This window comes from Budorcas taxicolor, chromosome 10, assembly GCF_023091745.1.
Source record: "Budorcas taxicolor isolate Tak-1 chromosome 10, Takin1.1, whole genome shotgun sequence".
In the NCBI taxonomy this organism is placed as follows: Eukaryota; Metazoa; Chordata; class Mammalia; order Artiodactyla; family Bovidae; genus Budorcas; species Budorcas taxicolor.
In genome coordinates, this window is record NC_068919.1 from 18,678,185 (window position 1) to 18,699,893 (window position 21,709).

The 21,709-nt window shown below is 43.3% G+C and overlaps 1 protein-coding gene across 1 annotated transcript in view; it reads left to right on the top strand.

Moving 5' to 3' along the window:
- The window catches only part of THSD4 (thrombospondin type 1 domain containing 4), a 614,837-nt gene that overhangs the window by 490,637 nt on the left and 102,491 nt on the right, over positions 1-21,709 (top strand). Inside the window, exon 6 of the mRNA XM_052646870.1 lies at positions 17,286-17,490. Coding sequence (XP_052502830.1) covers positions 17,286-17,490 — 205 coding nt within the window. The remainder of the gene's footprint in view (positions 1-17,285; positions 17,491-21,709) is intronic.

Genomic DNA, 21,709 nt, shown 5'->3' on the forward strand with positions numbered 1-21,709 from the left:
TTTATAGCCCTCCTTGGCTCAGTATCTCTAGAAGTTCCTTTATCTTAAAAATGAAAAAAGAGCAGGCTGTTTCCTAACATTATTTAAAAACACAAGTTGAACAAATTGAAACTATACAGTGATTTCTTCACAGCCCTCAAACATATATAGTAGAATACAGCCTCAACAAAGCTAACCTTAGGTTTCAAAAAAGAAGTCCCAGGATTGCTCATTTCAGTTCAGTCACTCAGTCGTGTCCAACTCTTTGTGACCCCATGAATCGCAGGATTGCTAGGAGGGCTCAAATACAGTGAGACAAAAAGGTGGTCTTGGGGAAATCCAAGTCTATAAGCTCATGATGCCATGATTTTAGGATCCCTTTCCACTGGTCAAAGGAGAACATTCTGGAGGCTTGAGGCAGAGTGAGCCTAATAAGAAACAGAGGCTGTCCAGAAGACTTAAAGACCCTGGGGTCTGCATTGGATCGTTTTATTACAACAGGAAAAAGTGGTTGGGAACGTTTTTCATGCCAGGGCTTTCAGCGATACATGGAAACATTGGGTTAGGGAGAACCCAAAGAGTGAGAAATTAGAGCTTTTTCGTGGGAATAAAAAGGAAGTCCAGCATGATATTAAGAGACTCCTTTCTATGAGCTCTCAGGGAAGAGCAGGCAGTCAGAAGCCATCTTTCCCTGTCAACCCGAGGCTACGTGTCCTCTTCCCGAGGACACTTGCCTCTGAGGGCACTGTGTCCACCCACTTCCAGAGCTGTTCTCACTCCCTCTCTTGTAGCTTCTGTCCTTCACCTTAGAGCATGCTGTTTACCACCACATTCACCGTCTCTATCACTGACCCCCACTCTATCACTGTACTTCTAAGTGTTTGAGCTAGGTAGTTGTGGGTTCATAGTTTGCTGTTATTTAGTCACTAAGTCAAGTCCAAATCTTTTACAACCCCATGAACTGTAGCCCGCTAGGCTCCTCTGTCCATGGGATTCTCCAGGGAGGAATACTAGGTGGGTTGCCACTTCCTTCTCCAGGGGCTCTTCCCCACCCAGAGATCAAACCTGTGTCTCCTGCATTGCAGGCCGATTCTTTACCACTGAGCCATGTTGAAGCTCAGGTGCTGTTAACTATATGACCTCTTTCCTCCTCTATTAAAATGGTAGTAAATATTGTCAACTTAGTAGATTCTCAGCAAATGCCTGTTTCTTTTCTTTCTATTGCTTTTCTTGGTATCCATTAGCACCTCTGTAGACTTCTTTGAATAATGCGAACATGCCTTTCTTTTAGAGTCCAGAGAGAGAGTCTATCAAATTGTCAAAACTGAATTTTTGACTTTTTTTTTTAACTTTGGCTCTGACTCTCTTTTAACTAGGTTTCTTTTACTCTGCCAGAGAAATGCTTTTCTTTTTACTTCTATATTTGCTGCCATTCCACATTCCTTAGAGTGTACACAATCCGGCTGTTCTTTTAGCTAAATAACATTCCAAGGCAGCTATTGTTTAAGCGAGGAGTGAATATCATTTGTTTGCATTTCTTTGAATTTGCCCTCTCAGTTATCTTCAACTTGACTTTAAATAAAACATATGTATTGAGTTCCTCCCCAGTGTCAGATGCTTTTTATAGACTTTGTCTCCCTTTTATCATCATGAAACCAACCCAACAAATTAGAATAGAATTAATGATTAGCATTGCTAATTAATATGTGGGCTTTCCTAGTGACTCAGTGATAAAGAATCAAAGAATCCGCCTGCCAATGCAGGAGAAGGGGTGTGGTGGAGGGTGTTTGTCCATCCCTGAGGAAGATCCCCTGGAGAAGGAAATGGCAACCCACTCTATTATTCTTGCCTGGAAAACCCCGTGGACGGAGGAGCCTAGTGGGCTACAGTCCATGGGTTCACAAAAGGTCAGACGCGACTTAGCGACTGAACGATGACAATGGCAAAAATTAATATGTACTGTCACTTTAACAAGGTATTTTTGCTTTCAAAGTGTAAGGATGCTGGATCATTTTCAAAATGTCTAATCTCGCTGTTATCCACACCTGGGGTAAAACTTATTCTTGAACTGCTGTAGCCCCAGGCAGTTTTCCACCTGGAATCAGGAACTCAAATACAGGCTTAATGCCTAGGAGGAAATAATCAGCTTGTTTAAGTGACAGCTGACATCAGGAAGCCTTCTGAGCCAGAGGAATGACATGATGACAGCAGTATTTTGGGGAAGATAAATTTCACAGCCACATGCAAGATAGATTACCTGAAACCACATTAGCCTTTCTCATAGTTATACATCTGGGGGGTATGATTTAAAAGCTCATAAATACAATCAGTTTAAAGAAGGGACTGGTGAAAATTAAGAATTTCAAGCTTCCACCAAAGAAGATGAATCAATGTTTATCCAACTGGTTTGCATGTCCTAAATATTTATGTACACAACTGCATATTCTTAATACAGTCACTTGGAAGCCGTGTGGAGGGATCCTATCTCCCATGGCCCTACCTTTTTGTTTCAAGTTGCAGAAGAAGAGACATTGTCTGCAAGCATGAGGATTATTCATCTGGCTGCCACCTGAATTACTGTTATGGAACACATTGAGTTTGACAGATAACCCTGTTCTTAGCTGTCCTTCAGAAGAAGCGTGAAGAACCCTTCGTGTTTAAGTATTTCAGCCAGATTTCTTCCTTCTGAGCATGCATGGAACACAATGTCTTTATTTCTTAATGAAATAAATAATCACACTGGATGCATCTATGGTTAGAAGAAGGAATTATCTGATTGGATATCTTGCCCTAAAGAGCATTCTCTTGGATCGGGTAATGATCTCCCCCATGGAATGATGTTTTTCCTTGAGTCATAAATATTTCCTAGCTTGGTGAATCAACAGTTTCCTTTCCCAGCAGGACAACTGAGAAAATTAGAGACTATTTCAGTGAATAAGCTTGGACTTTAGGAATTTATTATGGAAGGAAGTGTAGTGATAGAGATGTTCCTTCCCTTAGGTGAATGAGTGCTGTGTGAGAGGAGAGAGACATCAGGGGACTTTGTGGGGAACAAGAGAACAAAGAGAAGCTATAGGAGGTGCTGAAACTATTCAGTCAGCTCTTGTGGAAGGGGAGGCCTCAGACTGCACAGAGCACCCCTGTGGAAGCACCTTAGGAAAAGCCAGAGAGCAGTCTTAGCCATAGAAGGAATGTGCTGTGCTTAGTCGCTCAGTTATTAAAACATTAACCTGATTTGATTTCTTGGATAGTCTAGCCCACGATATGTGTAACCCTTGGTCGGCCATCCACCAGGCTCTGTTTTTCTTATTTTTAAATATTTATTTAGGGTCTTAGTTGTAGCATCTGGGAACTTCATTGCATCATGGGGACTCTTTCGATGTGGTGCATGGACTCTCTGGCTGCGGAGCATGGGCTCAGTAGTCGCTCTGGGGCATGTGGGATTTTAGTTCCCTGGTGAGGGATGGAACCTGTGTCCCCTGCATTGCAAGGTGGATTCTTAACCACTGAACCACCAGGAAAGTCCCAGGTTCCTCTGGGCTAAGGGACTATGCAGGTAAAAAAAGAGAAAGAGCCAGAAGTCCCTTCATTCAAACCCACCCTCACCACCTCTATATTACACATTACTTACCTTCTGTGAACTTTGATAAAGTAGGGACAGTTAAGAAAATTAAACAGGATAACATGTTAAGTGCCTAGCACACGGCCACTTCTCTACCCGTGACAGCTGTCAGGCAGATATGTGGGGCTTCCTACTGCCTGAATCCCTGGGAGTTGCTTGAATCCCTATCTAAGACAGTGCCCATAATACCTAGAAAAGAAGTTCCTTGCACTCAGAATTTCACTGAGCACCAACATCCCCATGCTATGAGCTCCATCCACAGCCTCCCTTGCTCTTTTCCTAAAATGAACATGTGTGCATGCGTGCTCAGTCGCTCAGTCGTGTCCAGCTTTTTGTGACCCCATGGACTGCAGCCCCCCAGGCTCCTCTGTCCGTGGGACTCTCCAGGCAAGAATACTGGAGTGGGTTGCCATGCCCTCCTCCAGGGGATCTTCCTGACCCAGGGATCAAACCCGAATCTTATGTTTCCTGCACTGGCAGGCACGTTCTTTACCACTAGGGCCACCTGGGAAGTCCAAAATGATCCCTTTACAACTTTTGAAGGTTTCTATTACTGGTCTCTCGGAGAAGGCAGTGGCACCCCACTCCAGTACTCTTGCCTGGAAAATCCCATGGGCAGAGGAGCCTGGTAGGCTGCAGTCCATGGGGTCGCTAAGAGTCGGACATGACTGAGCGACTTCACTTTCACTTTTCACTTTCACTTTTCACTTTCATGCATTGGAGAAGGAAATGGCAACCCACTCCAGTGTTCTTTCCTGGAGAATCCCAGGGACGGGGGAGCCTGGTGGGCTGCCGCCTATGGAGTCATACAGAGTTGGACATGACTGAAGTGACTTAGCAGCAGCAGCAGCATTACTGGTCTCTAAGACAAACCAGGAAACACAAAACAAATGAACCCATACTTTTTTTTTTCAAAAATAGAGAGGTAACAAAATTGTAAGAAAAAAAATCTCTGGAATTCTTGATACCATTGTCCCAGAATGTGATTGAAATGCAAATAGATCACAGGAGTTTTCTTGTCACAACCTGGCTTGGAGCACCACTTGAGAATCATGTGTAAATAGAAGTGAGCTTTCTGTGGGCAGTGCAAACAGACCAATCTCCTCTCTTTGAGTAGAATGTGTGTGCCTGGTGTGAGAAGATGAATTCCCTTGGCCACGCCCAGGAACAGGTCACTGAAGGGAGGCAGGTGCAGCCTCAAGAAGGGAGGTAACAACATTCTTCTAGCCCTAAGTCCAAACCAGTTCTGAACTGGATGCCTCTATCTGCATGTTCTCATTTAAACTTCACAGCAGACTTGAGAAACTCTATTTTAATGCCACTGTTTTAGAAGAAGGAAACTAAGGCTCAGAAAAATGAAATCACCTACAGGGGTAGCATGCATTACTACTACTACTACTACTAAGTCGCTTCAGTCGTGTCCGACTCTGTGCGACCCCATAGACGGCAGCCCACCAGGCCCCCCCGTCCCTGGGATTCTCCAGGCAAGAACACTGGAGTGGGTTGACATTTCCTTCTCCAGAGGTGCTCTTTGGTGGGCATCCCTGTGTCTAGAAGAAAAGAAGTTTGAAGATGTGGAAATATAGAAGAGAATTTTTTACTCCAGATTATGAAAATGAAAAGGAGTTAAAGGAACCTAAACCAGGAGTATTAAAGGCAGGAGAATAGGCATAATGTAAATGCAGAGTTTCAGTGCAGACTTGGGAAGTCTGGGAACAGAGAGAGTTTAAATCACAAGTCAACTTCAAATTCAAGGTCAGTATTAACAGTCCTCCCAACCACTCAGGGCTTCTCATCGACCTTCTGCAATCTCCTAGCTTCTCTCCTCCTCATCTTTCTCTCTCTCTTCTATCTCCAGCTCTGGAAGCAAAGCCAGACTCTTCTACTGTTTAGCCCTATCTTAGTTTCACCATTCTGTCTTGTAACTTTGGTTCCTGTTGACCCCCAGGCCTCAAGGTCCCACCTCCCAGCCTGCGCAGTTTATCCAAATATTTTCACAGAGACAATTTGCTTTCCAAAAGGAGTTGCTCTTCTGGCTAGTAGATAAAAATCTTTTTCATGTGATTATGGGGACATAAGGAGAAAGAAAAGAGCATAGACCATTTGAGTGAGGAAACAGTAAACCCCAGCCTTGGAAAGAGGAGGGGGACATCAGAGTATAAAAAGGAGACTCTGGCAAGGAGGTCCTCTCTCTGCCACCCTGGAGAAATCACTTCCCCCCCAAAACTTGGTTCTTCATCCATGAAGCAAGGGACTGGGGCTCCCGGAGACGTCCCTACTGTCCAGCACTGGGATTCTCAAGATAGTGTGTTTATGGATGTGATGTCTCTCCTCTGTCCTTGTCCCTGTTAAAAATATCACAGAGAAAAACACTTTCCAAAGGCATTATTTCTTTTTTAAATTTTTAACCAAGAAGGTGATAAGGTTGTGTTGTCATTATTTTGACTGGATGGGAGAGTTTGTTGTGCAACTGGAGAAAAGTATAAAGGACTTGGAGTAAACAAAAAGTGAGCTGGAAATGATCTCAGATGGCACAGAACTCACCCAAGGATGCTACTCAAATCTAGACCCTAATTCACTAAGCCCATGATGGGGCCCGAGGTTTCTGAGGAGCTCGCAGATGATGCCTATGCTGCTAGTTCACGGACCACACTTCCTGAAGCAGGAGGGTAGCGAAGACCCAATAGTGCTTATTATTCTTTATTTTTAAAAAGAAAATCAAAACAGAGGAGTGATAAGTAAGATTTGAAAGGATTTCCATCCAAAAAGCTGAAATAAGAATGTTTAGTGTCCCAGAGGAAAGTTCCAGTGAAAGAGAGAAAGAGAATTTGTATGGCTAAATTTAATGAATGAATTAATGGGGATCAAGATGTACACTCAGACCCTTGCTCTAAGATGACTCCATCAAAGACCTGATTTTCTAGGAAAACTTCTGTAGTATTCTTCCAGGTTCCAAAGCCACGGACTGCCCAGTCTTCCTTACTTTACCTTCCATAGACCATCCTTCTTCAATCCATTAGTTGCTCCTTCAGCCTTACATCATTGTGCCCTTGCCCTCCATTCTAATGCCATCTCTCTGGTCCGGGCCTCCTTCCCTCTGCGTCCATCCCAATGTGTTGTCTTTGTGCTTCTCAACCTCTAGTCTCTTCCATCTGTAATCCGTTGTCTGTGTGTGCCAAGCATCTTCTGAAAACAGCATTAGTGTGCCCTTCTCCCAGTCTAGAGTCTCAGGATTGAGCCCTCATGCTTTGGCAGCCAGTCTTGCCTTCTCATCTCCTCCCACCCCACCAGTCATCAGCCACCAGTCACCCCTCTCAGCCATCCCTGAAGAGATCCCCCAGTGACAGCAAAAAAAAGCCCATTAACCCCCAAAGTTTAACTCACATAGATTTTTAAGCATTTTCTCGAAGATTCTGGAAAAAGAAGGCCTGAATATTCCACCCACATTTTTAAATGCTCCACAAAAACATTTTGAGAAGTGAACATCACATCTTAACAACAGGACAGAAACTTGCACATAAGGGCACAATAAATATGCAGTCACCCTGAATTTCTGAATCTAGACTATCACTCCTTTTAATGTTTAGCCGTTGTTTCTTGTCCGTAAACGATTGCTTACATGAGTACCCTTTTAGCAAGGCTTATAGGTGCCATCTTGTGGAGAAAAATGCAAACAGGCAGGTCTAGAGATAGACTGTGAATTATGGGAAATGACAAGGACAAGCATGAGCCTCCCTCATTGCCTTCTGGTCCCTGGAAGGGACCACGGTCCTCCCAGGTCCTTCTGGTTGGACCTGTACCTGTGGATGTGGGCTGTCTGCACCCAGGAGGCCATGTAAACTGGGCCAGTGTGCAAGCAGCCTCTATCCTGGAGCACAGTTCATCTGCCCAACTCACTATTGACTTTGCTGGTGATCTGGCCTCCAGAACATCACCCTTTAAAGTGTAGACAGCATCTCTCTGCTCCCTTCTGCAAGAAACTTCCAGGTCCTGACCCCTTGGCAGCCCTATAGAGTTAAGATACAATCTGACCAGATATTTTAAACAGAATTCTTTTTTTAAGTGCACAGTGGAGTGACTCCTAGGCTGCCACATAACATTGAGCAGAGTTCCCTATTAAACAGAATTCTCTTTAAACAGAGAAGTTACCAGTCAGTCTTACGTTTTAAAAGTAAAGTTCAGAGGTTTCTCCTATTCTGTTAAAAAAAAATATGGGCACCTTTTGTTAATATAATAGAGAAATTGTCATTGTCATAATGCATTCATGCCCCCTCATTTCAGTCCATTAGGGAGGAAGATAGTGAAAGTGAAGCATTGAAATTTAAAGTTTGAAATACCCCCAAGCTCCAGGGAAAGATGACCCTAGGAGGAGAAGAGTTGGGGTTTTTTTCACTGCATATCAAATGTTCCCTCTCAGGATCCCATCTCTCAGATTTATAAACATTGGTGTAGTTGATTCTCACCCAATTTTATCCTAGGAGGGTGCCAACATTTTCTTCCCATTGAGTCACTTGGTAAGGTGCTATTCTCTAATGAAATGAGATGAAGTACTGAAAAGGGACAGCCAAAAACTTGATTAAAGCCAGATTGCCAGTTTCACAATTGCCTTCATTAAGGAAGCCAGAATACCTTTTATCCCATGCATCATTCCTTCCCTTCCAATGAATGACATTATTAGTTTGGTTCCCATTGATTCTTGTTTCCAACTTAATTTTGTCTACATGAAGCAAATTTCTCCTTTAGACATGGCAGGATGTTTTCACGTCAGGACTGTACCCCATTTTTCCCCAGAAACAGTTTAGCACCAGAAGAGACTTCAAGATGATTCAGTTGAAGAAGCAAATTGGTTCCTATAACTTTATTCTCTTGGTTCCTCAACCAAACTGCTCCTTCATTCAACAGATACTTACTATGCACCTGCTGTATGCCAGGCACTGTGCTCTTTCCAGTACCTATGTGCTCATATTGAAGTTACGCCAAAAGGCAAGCTTCAAGGGCTCTAGAAGGCAGCTTGATGGCAATGGGAAGTGTTTTTTAAGACTGGATAATTACGTATTCTTTGCTCATTAGCTTCTGACATTTACAGATAACTGTTTTGCACTTCTATGAAATTGCCGCTGTTTTAAAGCTTTTTTCTGGGGTATCTGTGCTTTTAGGTCTCCCATGAACTGTGGAATAAACTAGAGCAGTGCTTCTCAACTGGGAGTGGTTTTGTTCCCAAGCAGACATTTGGCAATGCCTACTCCAGTAGCTCAGGTGGTAAAGAACCCACCTGCCAATGCAAGAGACACAGGTTCAATCCCTGGGTTGGAAAGATCCCCTGGACAAGGAAGGAGTATTCTTGCTTAGAAAATTCCGTGGACTTAGGAGCGTGGCAGGCTACTGTCTATGGGGCTGTAGAGTTGGACACAGCTGAGCGCCCATGTTCGCAAGCCTATACAGATATTTTTGTTTGTCATACTGAGGCAGAGGGTGGCTGCTGGCATCCAGTAGATAGAAACCAGGGCTGCTGCTGACCATCCACAGCGCAGAAGACAGTTCCCACAACCAAGAACTATTTGGGCCAAAATGGCACTAGGGCTGCAGTTGAGAAAGCCTGGCCATGGGGAAGAAGGGCCGATAGGATGACAAGACATCTATGGGGCTTCCAAACCCTTCCAGCCCCTCTTCACCAGAACAGTTTTGCTTTTCTCAATTTACGGATTGAAAGTCTGTTTCTGCATGGGATTTTGTTTGAAAAGTATGCGTTTTCTGCTTAAGGGGGAGAAAGAAAATGACTGAGGTGGAAGGTAACTCTTGACCTTGCATCTTGCAGTTGAGACACATTGAGACAAATCAAGTGAGCAGTGTGTGATACAGGATGAGGGCCGTCAGGGGCAGACTGGAGCCATCAAGTTCAGCTTCTGTCTTGTCTGTGCAGGGCTCTGCATCCTTCCCTCTGAACATTTACACACCATATTAAAAGATGGCATCGTGTCTGCCTTTTGATTTAGACCAGGGGTTGGCTTTTTTTTTTAAATATATAAATCACTAAAACAAATATTTTAGGCTTTGTGGGCCATACTATTGTATCTAAAAGTAGGGTCCGGCTGCTCGCTGCTCAAAAGCTATTAAAGAGGCCAGGTTGGTGGAAAGGAAAGTTTGCTTTGTTTTGGATGCCGGCAGCCAGGGGTGGGAGGGCAGATGCCTGTCCAGAGGTTGTTTGCCCCACTGACCATCAGTGGGCAAGAGCTTTTATAGGTTGAGGGAGGGGGCTACATGCAGAAATAGCACAGTCAGTTCCGACAGGCATCTTGAAATTGGTCATCGGTGGTCTGACCAGGATCATCTAGATTAAGCATAGCTAATCTTCAGTTCCAGGGTCGGTTTGTTTCCATTTCTTGAGGCCAGCTCTTGGAACTGTGGCAGCTTATTTCACAGCTACAGTCTGCTCATCATGTAGTTACCTTCTTTTACCTGGGGAGGGTTTTAGTATCTATAAGACAGCTCACAGGATATGGCTCAGAATATCACCTATCACCCTTGAGAAGGAACTGGAAGTCCTTGACTATGCTAAATGACTAGGAAGTTATTATTTCCCATTGACTGTTTCCCTTTGTTTCCACATTTTCTCACTTCTCTGATTAAACTTAGCCTTTGGCTTAAGTTTTCCACAGACAAAAGTTAAGCTGAGGACATGAGGACAAGGACCATAGGGTCTTGCTCCACTTCACTATCTCTGTCTCAACGACTCAACCCTGCTGTTGTAACACAAAAGCAGTCCCCACAATAACTAATGGGCATGTTTGTGTTCCAATAAATCTTTATTTGTAAAAACAGGTGGTGGCCAGATTTGGCCAGTGGGCAATAGTTTGCAGACCCCTGATTTGGACTATAAGTTTTCAGTAGGAACCAGGTTGGTTTTACCTTCCTGTCTCTCCTGTCTAGCCCTGTATTGGCACATAGTATGGGTTCCCAGGAAACATTTACTGAACTGTATTGAGAGTCCATCATGTAGGCACAAGCACTGGAAGATTTTCATGAGAAAACAACTGGGAAAAGATCCATCCAGCATTTCTCAGAGGATTTTTGTTTATGGTATAGCTATTTCCCTATGTTGAACATTTAAGATGTTTCCATTTTTTTATTAATAATAATATGGTAATGAGATCCTTCACACAGAAATTGTTGGCCTCTTATAATTTCCTTAGTGTAAATTCCCAGAAGAAGAATTCCTGGAGGCTTCCCCAGTGGCTCAGTGGTAAAGAATTCACCTGCCAATGCAGGAGACGTGAGTTTGATCCCTAATCCAGGAAGATCCCACAGGCCGAGGAGCAACTAAGCCTGTGCACCACAACTATCGAGCCTGTGCTCTGGAGCCCAGGAGTCGCAACTACTGGAGCCTGCAGCACCCCAGAGCCTGTGCTCCGCAAAAAAAAAAAAAAAAGCCCCTGCAATGAGAAGCCCACACACCCCAACTAGAAAAGGTCTGCTCAGCAACAAAGAACCAGCACAGCCAAAATAAATAAATAAATAAATAAAATTTTAAAGCAAAACAAAAGAAGAAGAATTCCTGGGTCAAACAGTCTTTTTTGCTAAATAGCTTTCCAGGAAGGTGGTATTGATCTACATTCCTAACTGTAAAAAGGAGATATTTATCATAAGCCCAAGAATTTCTTTCAACAGGATGTTGTGAATAGAAGTTTTGGAATCCGTATATATTTCCACGAATTAGTTCAGCATAAATATAAGTACATTGGTGTTAACGACTAATCATTTTAATAATACTGTTCTCCCCACACTGTTGTGACAGCATGGTTATTAAGGCACTTTGTTTTACCTGTTGGTGTCATCTGGCCAACTGGTGGAGGTTACCCTATCTGGTGTGTTTACTGAGCACACGTAGAAACATCTGCTTCCCATTAGGGAGTCTGAAGCTCCAGTATCTGCATGCCTGGCACCAGCCTACCCTGCCATGATGTACAGGGGCCTCCTCCCTGTGAAATTCACCACCAAATATGTCATCCAGATTGCTCATTTCCCATAGGAAATTTCATTTAGGTTAATTTTGGCACACAGTTGGCGGCAATTCTTGAGCAATTTCTCCTGTGATGGCTTGCAACATGTAAAATTTTCCTACAACATGTTGCAAAAATCACTGGATGAGTAAAAGGATATCTGATGGTTGTCCAATCACCTTTGTAAAAACAAAAAATATCTCTTTTGAGTGACAGTACATGATGAGCAGAAAAAAAGAGATGAAATATAGACCAAGGACCAGATGCTCGTTCTGTCCATTTTCAGTTGGTACTATTGGAGCAGTAAGGATGCAAAGGAACCACATAAGGTGCCTTACATTTTTGGTGAACTTGGCCTTTTCTTAGCTCTTCAGACTGCTCTGAATTTCTCCGAATGAAGAAGAGAATATCTACAACTGAGAAGTAATAGAAAGTGCTATAGAACTAGGAGTGAGTCTGAGCACTTACATGTGATGGGATTCACTTTAAAATGGATGGATTCCAGATAAAACCAAGTCTGTAGAGACAATGATAAACCCAGTGTTTTCTGAGAAGCCAGCCTATCACAGCATGCTGCTAAATGCCTTCTGTGTTTACTTCGTTCAATCTTCGCAACTGTGCTAGGAGGTGCCACCCCAGTCGCAGATAAACTGAGGCTCAGAATGGCTAGTTGATGCATCAATTGATGCAGCACTCCTAAGTGGAGGCGCATCTCAAGGCCTAGCTCAGGCAGACTCCAGGGTCACCTTCTGAGCCCACTGCTAGCACGCGGGTGGTGCCTCTGAAGAGTTTAGAGACATGTTGTTGTTATGTTTGGCCGTTCAGTTGCTCTTTTGTGATCCCCATGCACTATAGCTGCCAGGCTTCTCTGTCTACGGGATTTCCCAGGCATGAATACTAGAGTGGGTTGCCATTTCCTTCCCCAGGGGATCTTCCCAACCCAGGGATCAAACCCTCATCTGCTGCATTGGCAGGCAGATTATATCTGAGTCACTAGGAAAGCCCATTAGAGGCATAGACCAGAGCTACTAAGTCACGCCCATCAGAGACCAGTTGACCAGACTTCTGATATGCAAAACCAGAATTCACTTCAGATTCATTTTTGAGCACTGTCCCGTGTAGGTCTGCATGATGGTAGAAATGTTTTCAGTGCCAAGCCCAGAGAGAAGCAACCCATCTAGCATCATGTAAGTCAGGGACTGAGCCAGGACTGTGCTTCAGGTTGCCTGATTCCCAGTACAACACTCTTTCCATCACACCGAAGTGCCTGGTAAATGACGTCAGCTCCCCTTGTCAATTTACCCGGCCATGTTTTGGAGGAGAATACTAGCTGCTTTAAAGAAAGTAACACAGCACACAAGTCCAGACATGTGATAAAATTTTGTAGGCATGTACACCAAAAAAAACGTGCAGGTTAAAAAATGCCAAAATCCAAATGAAGTTTATTCTTGAGTTAATATACTGATATGCATGATATACATGGTTTTGACAATGTGAGATATTGTTCTCAAGGGAGGCTGGGTGATGGGGTCACTGAAATGCTCTGTACTATTTCTATAGCTTTTTTTGAGTCTTAAGAACTATTTCAAAATGAAAAGTTATAACAATAAGAAGGTAATGTGATAGGAAGATGAGCCAAGATATTTATTCACTTACTGTGTGTATATGTTAAAATAGTCGGTGTGTGAGAGATACATGACGCGTTTGATACTCCATAATGTTAAAAGAGGAGAATGCCAGTCACTCCTGGACCAAGCTCTCACTGTCGCTGTGGTAACAATGCCTTGAACTTCCTCCTCTACACCTAGGTCACTGCCACCATCCACTCCTTCAATAATGCTCGAACCCTCAGTGTGACCTCTGATCCTTTGGAGGGGGACAGTTTTTGCATAATAGTTATAAGTATGGGCTCTGGCTTCAGATTCAGCCCCACCACTTATTAACAGAATGGCTTTGGGCCAGTTAGCTAATCTGTCCCTGAAGTCCTATTTTCCTAGTTTTTCAGCAATAGTATCAGTTGCTTTTAAGAGTAAATGAGAAAACTGTATATTCAGAGGACCTGGAAAATGACAAAGACTGTAAATGTTAGGTATGACAGATTGAGAAGGGGGAAGAAGAAGAGGAGGACGACAAATGGAGCTCCCTTCCTCCTCACAAAGACCTGTCCAGTTTGCTTCCTAAGCATCTCTGAAATCCTCTTCCTGCTATCACTATGCCCCTAGTTCAGACTGGGATATTGCCACATTCTCCAGACTTATCTGCCCCATTGGTAATTATCAGCTTTCTAAAAGAGAGTTGATCTGACTCAGCATGACACAGAGGATGCAGGGACTCCTCATTGCCTGTTAGCATGTCATTTTCTGCCTGGATGTCTTATCCCTCTGGTTAGAATCAAATTCCCATAGGCAGGACCTGTGTCAGATTCAGCCTGGCATTTCCCAGATGGCCCGCCTGGTGCAGTCACTCAACAACATCAGTGATAAAATGTGTGTTTACATCTTTCGATCTTGCCATAAATGATCCTTCTTGCTTTTCAGATTCCAGCCCAAAGTCACTTCCTTAGCCATGCCCTGCCTGGACTCCAAGTTCAAATCTTCTCTCTTTATATCATCAGATAGTCATCATAGCCCTATGCAGGAGAAGGGACAATTATCAGATAGGTAATTTGCTGGTGGTCACAGTGTTAAAAATAAAAATCTTAAAAGCATGTCCTCCACCCAGTTCATGTTATGGGATTGTCCTTCCTGCTTTGTGACCTGTATGTAAGACATTTAACACCTCCGTGGCAATCCAGTCTTTCAGAGGCCCTGAGTGGCCTCTAGAACCCTAGAAGTGTGCTCTGCTAGCCCCTTGACACTCCTCAAAGAAGGTTCACACACACACGCACACACACACACCCCTTCTTCTGACTTCTTTTTTAAGGAGTGAACCCTGGGGGCTCAGAGTCCAGAGATGGGTTCTGGGAAGGCAAGATGTTATCTTCAGTTTTGCCATCACTTGTGCCACCACGTGCTTCTCTGAAGGCAACCCCCAGACCAGGAAAACCTGCTGTAGCCCTCCCTCTCCACATCTAGATGTATCAGGAGTGTCTGTGCTGTATGGGAAATCCGGTGGGGGATCCATTGCACTGTGCAGAACATTTTAATACAGTGTCTGATTTATAAGGTAGAATGCTTTTCTGTCTGGGTCTGGGTTGTCTGAAGCAATCTATGGCTGTATAATTTCTTTGTGATTGTCCCGCTCTAACTGGGCTGGGAGCTGAGGATTCATGCAATGTCAGCCCCCATCTTCAAAAGCTCTCGTTCTTTCCTGAAATAGCCCATACACCCCATTGACAAGAGAAGAACTCACTAGACTGCCTCTTCTCCCCACTCTAAGACCCACTCCTCGCTACAGCCAAGGTTATCGTCTGAACAAAATCTGAGGGTGGCCCTCACCTTCTTCAGACACCCAGTGGTTGTTGATACAATAGAATAAAATTCCAGTTCTTCACCCTGGCAAACAAGATCCTTAAGAAACTCAGCTGAATTCTCCAGCGTCCTTTGATCCCTCCTAGCAAACCTACGCTTCCACCATGTGTGTCTATGAGCATGTTTCCTGATTCCTCAGTGTTTCTTCCTACTTCTGTGTCTCGGTACCCATTCTTTAATTTACCTGGGGTACCCCAAGAGAATGAGCTCCATCTGGGAGGAGCTGAGTCCAGGGGTAGCAAGAATGGATCATGGTTGGGGGAAGGGAGGAAAGTTAGATATTGCTAGGGCAGGGAGTGAGTGCTGCCAGCTTCTCTTTGATCTCCCCATCAGTGACCATCAGAGGCATCTCCTTAATTCAGTTAGCGTCTTCCTTTGGCAAAGTGGGATCTACTTTCCCGAAGTTTTCCTGATGGTGGGTTTTTGTTTGTTTGTTTGCTTATTTGAAAGCAAAGGAGAACCCAGAGCAGGGGTGCAGGGTAGAAACCATGCATGGAAAGCATTTTCCTTATTTTTCTGCTACAATGTGCACGGGCTGAGGGCAAGAACTGTTTGAGGGAGGAGAAATACATAGGAAACATGGCATTTTGAAAGGTTAATGGGATGTATAGGAACATACTGAGATGATGTTCTGCTATTGTCAGAAATAATGTTTTACAGAGAAGCTATTTGTGAAGAAAGACCAGTTATCGTTGATGGACTAACGTGCACGCAGGAATATGGAAGTAATAATGCCGATGTACAGTGCCTGCAGAGAGATGTCAGTCAAAACACGAAGTAGGCGTTGGGCTGGGGGAGAATGAACACCTTTTGATTTGACTCTGTCTATAAGATTGGACCCGTAGGACCCACATGAACAGACCCAGGATTGTTTAACAAAATCCAAGGTGGACTTTGAATGGTTTGCTGACCACTTTGCCCCTGCGGTGGGGTTTGATGACTGCTCTTAGAATTCCAGAACCATCACAACCCTGTGATTCAGCAAATGTCTCTCAAGTTGTAGAGTACCATTCTAATTTCAAGTATCATTTCCTATCCCCTTAACCCAGTGAAATAAATACTGTCATCCCGATACTTCATTGTCCAAACTGCAATCAGCTCACTTCTGTCTGCCTGCAGAACTGTGACAGAAACTTCTCTGTGCAGACCACACACCCTAACTTTAAATTCAGGATACATGAATGTGAGTCCTCTGGAATCAGTGGTGGAAAAGGATTCTGTGAAAATCATTCCATTCTGTCCTAAGGTTTAATTGCCCTAAGAGATACATGAATAGGGAGGGGAAAGATAAAGCAAAAAGATCTTGGGATGAATAATGGGAAGACTCTTCAGGGGAGGAAATACAAGAAGGTCAGATTTCCTTTAAACCCTGATGGGAGACTGCCTCTACAGACAGTATCCTGTTATTTAGATGCATAGAGACCAGTGGGGATCCAGATCTTAACCAATTTGATTTAATTTCCTAAGAAACAGGGCCTGAGAACACTACTTTTGGGGGGTTCTTGGCTAAGTGTTTGTACTGTCTGTCATTTAGAACCGAGGATGTGGGGACAGACCCCAGTTTTAGGTGCAGTGCTTATCGTGATCCCAAAATCTTCCAATGTGGGATGGGTTTCCTGGACAACTTCAGTGTCTAACCTGTGTAAATAAATGTCCAACCCCTACACCCTCCTTATTCATTTTCCCTGCGTTACTTTTCTCTTGATCATTTACTACCACCCGATGTGCTTGTTTTACTTACTTGTTCACTCCAGTGGCTCAGACGGTAAAGAATTTGCCTGCAATGTAGGAGATCCGAGTTTGATCCCTGAGTTGGGAAGCTCCTCTAGAGAAGGAAATGGCAACCCACTCCAGTATTCTTGCCTGGAGAGTCCCATGGACAGAGGAGCCTGGTGGGATATAGTCCATGGGGTCGCAAAGAGTTGGACTGACTGAGGACTAACATTTTCACTTTACTACCTGTGACCCCCACCTCGCCACTACAACGTACATTTCACATATACCTGGAAAAGAAGTTCTTTGCCCAGAGTAGGTGCTCAGTAAAATTCTGTTGAGTGAAAGGCCGGAGGAACTTGCTCATCTACAGGAGCTGGATGGGGGCAGGAACACAGTCAGTTCAAGACCCACAGTAGAGCCTCAGTGGTCCCCTGTCCCCTTCATCCCTGGGACTCTCCTGACATATGCTACAAGAGTCTCTTGTTTTCCACCTCTTTGCAGAGCATTGGCTGTGATGACTACCTAGGCTCCGACAAAGTTGTGGACAAATGCGGGGTGTGCGGAGGCGATAACACAGGCTGCCAGGTTGTGTCGGGTGTGTTTAAGCATGCCCTCACCAGCCTGGGCTACCACCGAGTTGTGGAGATTCCCCAAGGAGCCACAAAAATCAACATCACCGAGATGTACAAGAGCAACAACTATTTGGGTAAGCTCGGCTTTTTTTCAGAGGAAACCGTCTGTTGTTCTCAGGTGCTTCATTCCATCCAGGATGGTGACACAGCAGTGTCCGGAGGTCCGTGGACACTTAGAAGGTGTCACTGGAGAATGCCAAAGCACCACCTTGTGTCCCCTTGAAATGAGACGGAGAAAGTAAGAAGGTCTTTCTTGGAAGGAAATGCTTAAACCAGCCTTTGTTCCTTCCAAGAGAAATAATGTTGTGAAACTGAGAACGCTCTACTTTGTTCCTCTGAAATGAGGGAAGATCTTTGGAAAGCCCAGAGATCTGCCAGTCTTTTTCTGTTGGAATTTCAGGGGGATGGGGCAGTCAATCATCCTGTCCAGACTCTCACTCTGCAGGGATCTAAGGCAAAGGCCATTTCCCTCTTCTTTCTGCTTCATCAGCCTGGGGCAACAGTATGTGTGCGTCTTCATGACAGCTGCAGAACCTCTCAGTGATCATTTGGGGCAATATCATCAATACAGGGAGACCATTTTCAACCCATCTTCCCACAAATGGAGATGTTTGTTGAGTCTTCCTTCTGGGTTTCTGGCTGATTTTATGCTAAGCAAATCAGGTCCTGCAAGTTAATTTTTAGCAATTCTAATTCATGTAAACATGGACTAATCAGTTAACAAAATAGTATAAGGAAAGCAATTTTGCAATATACATTTTTATTCTTTCATTAATTATGTAACAGGAATTTAAATAGCACAGACTATGTGCCAGACATTATTCTTGGTGCTTTACAGGTATTAATTCATTGAACCCTCTCAAAGCCCCAGGGGATAGGAGCTATTTATTCCCCTGCTCATTTCATACACAAGAGGACAGGCACAGGACATTTGTGTAATTTGACAAAGTCACAGCAAGGAAGAGGTGTAGTTGGGATTTGAATCCAGGCAGTCTGTCTCCAAGCATCTACCAAGTAATAATACCTATGAGCAGTTTTGGTTCACCAGGCAGTACTCAATGGCTGCAACAACTGAGAGAGCATGAATTTCACAAATTTCAAATACCACGATCACCCCAGAAGATAACTCCAAACCAGAGACCTCCAGATACTGCAGCTTGTCCTTCTCCACCGCGGCAAATGCATCTAAAATTAGCTTCCTTTGGCTTTATTGGTGGGAGGAGGGAGGGATGGCAAATGGGACTCGGAAATAAATCCAATTAAAGTGGAAAAACTGTTACATTTGCAAACCCAGAAGCCCCCAAAGTAGCAATAAGCCTAGGTTCCCCGGGAGCGGTTTGCTGCATTATTTTTCTTTGTAAAAAAATGGTCTTTTCGTCTCCTTTCTTTCATGCTATTAAAAGAACAAGTCTTCATAAATATTCTGTTCCTAGAATGGAAAACGTTCTTCAAGGGATTATTTTAAGTGTGATTGTGTTCAAACGTACCAACAAACAATGCCACTTTTTGTGAGCTTTGCGTAGTTTTTAGTACTTTCCCTGAATCAAATTAGTTCTAACCAGTAAGTGATTTTTAAGCTGTGCCTTCTGAAGTTGAAATAGATAACCTGGGAGAATATCCGCCAGCTGTCTGAATGGAAGCTACTCTCAGAGTCCCAGTGTTTTCATCTAGAATCTTGCTCTTATAAGTATTCATGAGAAGCCATAGGATAACAAATATTCAGGACCCCACAGAGCCCCTGGGACTTGTTAGCAGTTGACAAATGTTCAATCTATTTCTTTTGTCTCAGAGAGCTTGTCAGTATGTCCAAGCTTCATGGAAACAAATTCCATGAAAGTGAAAGCCGCTCAGTCATCTCCAACTCTCTGTGACCCCGTGGACCTTACAGTCCATGGAATTCTCCAGGCCAGAATCCTGGAGTGGGTAGCCTTTCCCTTTCTTCACCAGCTGAGCCACAAGAGAAGCCCAAGAATACTGGAGTGGGTAGCCTATCCCTTCTCCAGGAGATCTTCCTGACCCAGGAATCGAACCCGGGTCTCCTGCATTGCAGGTGGATTCTTTGCCAACTGAGCCACAGTAATTCCCTAAAAAAGATGAAGAGGAGGCAGAGGAGGATGTGGGTACCCAGAATCAGTGGAAGGGTGATTCAGAAAATCAAGTACCACTTCCTACAGCCAGTGACCAGTGGGGTGTGTGAGAAATCCAGCCCATGGCAGTGTTCCATGATGCCACATGGGCAGAGTGGGAGAGCAGAGAGAGAGAAAAGCAGATGGGAGTGAAAGAAGTTTCCAGAGGTGGTGAACAGGGGCTTGTGTTTACGGTACTTAAGCATCACTTAGGACACAGCTGCATCACTCAAGAGGCTCTTTCGCTTTCTTCTTTCCTTTTTATTGAGATTTAATTTGCCTTCCATAAAATTAATTCTTTTAAAGTGCACAATGGATGGGATGGTCTTTTTCTCATCACAGGTGTTCTCTTAATCTATTCTACTTATTCTACTAAATTTCCTGTTCTGTGAAGTCTGTATATTTTAAAAGTTAAATTGCATCCAATTGTTTGAGATTATGTGTAAGCTATTAGAGCACAGGTCTGTCTAGCTATTTTTGAATTTTTCAAAGGTTATAGTTCACAATTCACATTTTCAAACATTGAAGCATCTTTCAAAGAGTTATATGGTAAGGTTCTCCACAATTTTCCGAGTAATGGTGTGTTGTTTTGTTTTGTGACTTCTACCTGTGTAAACTGTGTTTTGTACAAAAATTTGACTTGATGCACAAAATTGAGTAGGCTGTCTGCAAACATTGGTTCTGCAGAGGAGGCAACTTAGAGGAAAGGAATAGACCAGATGCTTTTAAAAATTGCACAACTTTAACAAGCTTTTTTTAGTTGCCCTATTGTTTTTCTGAATAGCCTGTAGTTATTTGTAATAAAAATCAGACATGCTTTGTGAAATACTTGGAATTTTTTAAATGACTAACTCTCCAAACTTGATAGAGATAGAAACTAGATTTCCATGAAAACAGAAGGACCTGCATTATTAGTGCTGAAGAAGATGGTTTAATCACCTCGTTCTTAAAGGGTTTTTGAAAACCCACCATATTTAAATGACTTACTCTAAGCTGTTTGCTTAGTTAATAGTAGTAATTGTACTCTATGTATAGTACTTTAGTCGTCAAGTGTTTTTCCGTGTATGGTCTTCTGACTTTTAAAACTGGACATTCTTTACTTTGCTTGCTTCACAAAAGATGAAGTTACAGTTATTGAATTATTATTGAATTGCGATGTGAAAGGTGAAATTTAAAACTCAAAAACTTTGGAGAAATGTCTATTCAAGTCTTCTGCCTATTTTTCAATCGGGTCTTTTGGTTATACTGAGTTGTATGAGCTAGTAATATACTTTGGATATTAATCCCGTATTGATCATATCATTTGCAAATATTTTTATTCGGTTGTCTTTTTGTTTCCTTTATGGTTTTCTTTGCTGTGCAAAAGCTTTTATGTTTACTTAGGTCCCATTGGTTTATTATTGCTTTTGTTTCTTTTGCCTTAGGAGACAGATTCAAAAAATATTACTAGCATTTGTGTCAGAGTGTTCTGCCTATGTTTTCTTTTAGGAGTTTTATGGTTCCCGGTCTTAAAGGTCTTTAATCCATTTTGAGTTTACTTTTGCATATGGTGTGAGAAAATATTCTAGTTTCATTCTTTTATATAGTTGTCTTTTTGAAGAGACTGTCTTTTCCACCATTGTTTATTCTTGTCTCCTTTGCCATGGACTTTGTTGTTGCTGTTCAGCCGCTAAGTAGTGTCCAACTCTTTGTGACCCTGTGGACTGCGGCAAGCCAGGCTTCCCTGTCCTTCTATATCTCCTAGAGTTTGTTCAGACTCATGTCCGCTGAATCAGTGACGCCATCCAACCATCTCATCGTTTGTCGTGCCCTTCTCTTCCTGTTTTCAATTTTTCCCAGCATCAGAGTCTTTTCCAGTGAGTCAGCTCTTCGCATCAGCTGGCCAAAGAATTAGAGCTTCAGCTTCAGCATCAGTCCTTCCAGTGATTATTGAGGGTTGGTTGCCATTAGGATTGACTGGTTTGATCTGATTGCTGCCCAAGGGACTCTCAACATCTTCTCCAGCCCCACAATTTGAAAGCATCGATTCTTCGGTCCTCAGTCTTCTTTATGGTCCAATTCACATCTGTACATGACTACTGGAAGAACCATAGCTTTGACTAGACAGACCTTTGTTGGCAAAGTGATGTCTCTGCTTTTTAATATGCTGTCAAGGTTTGTCATAGCT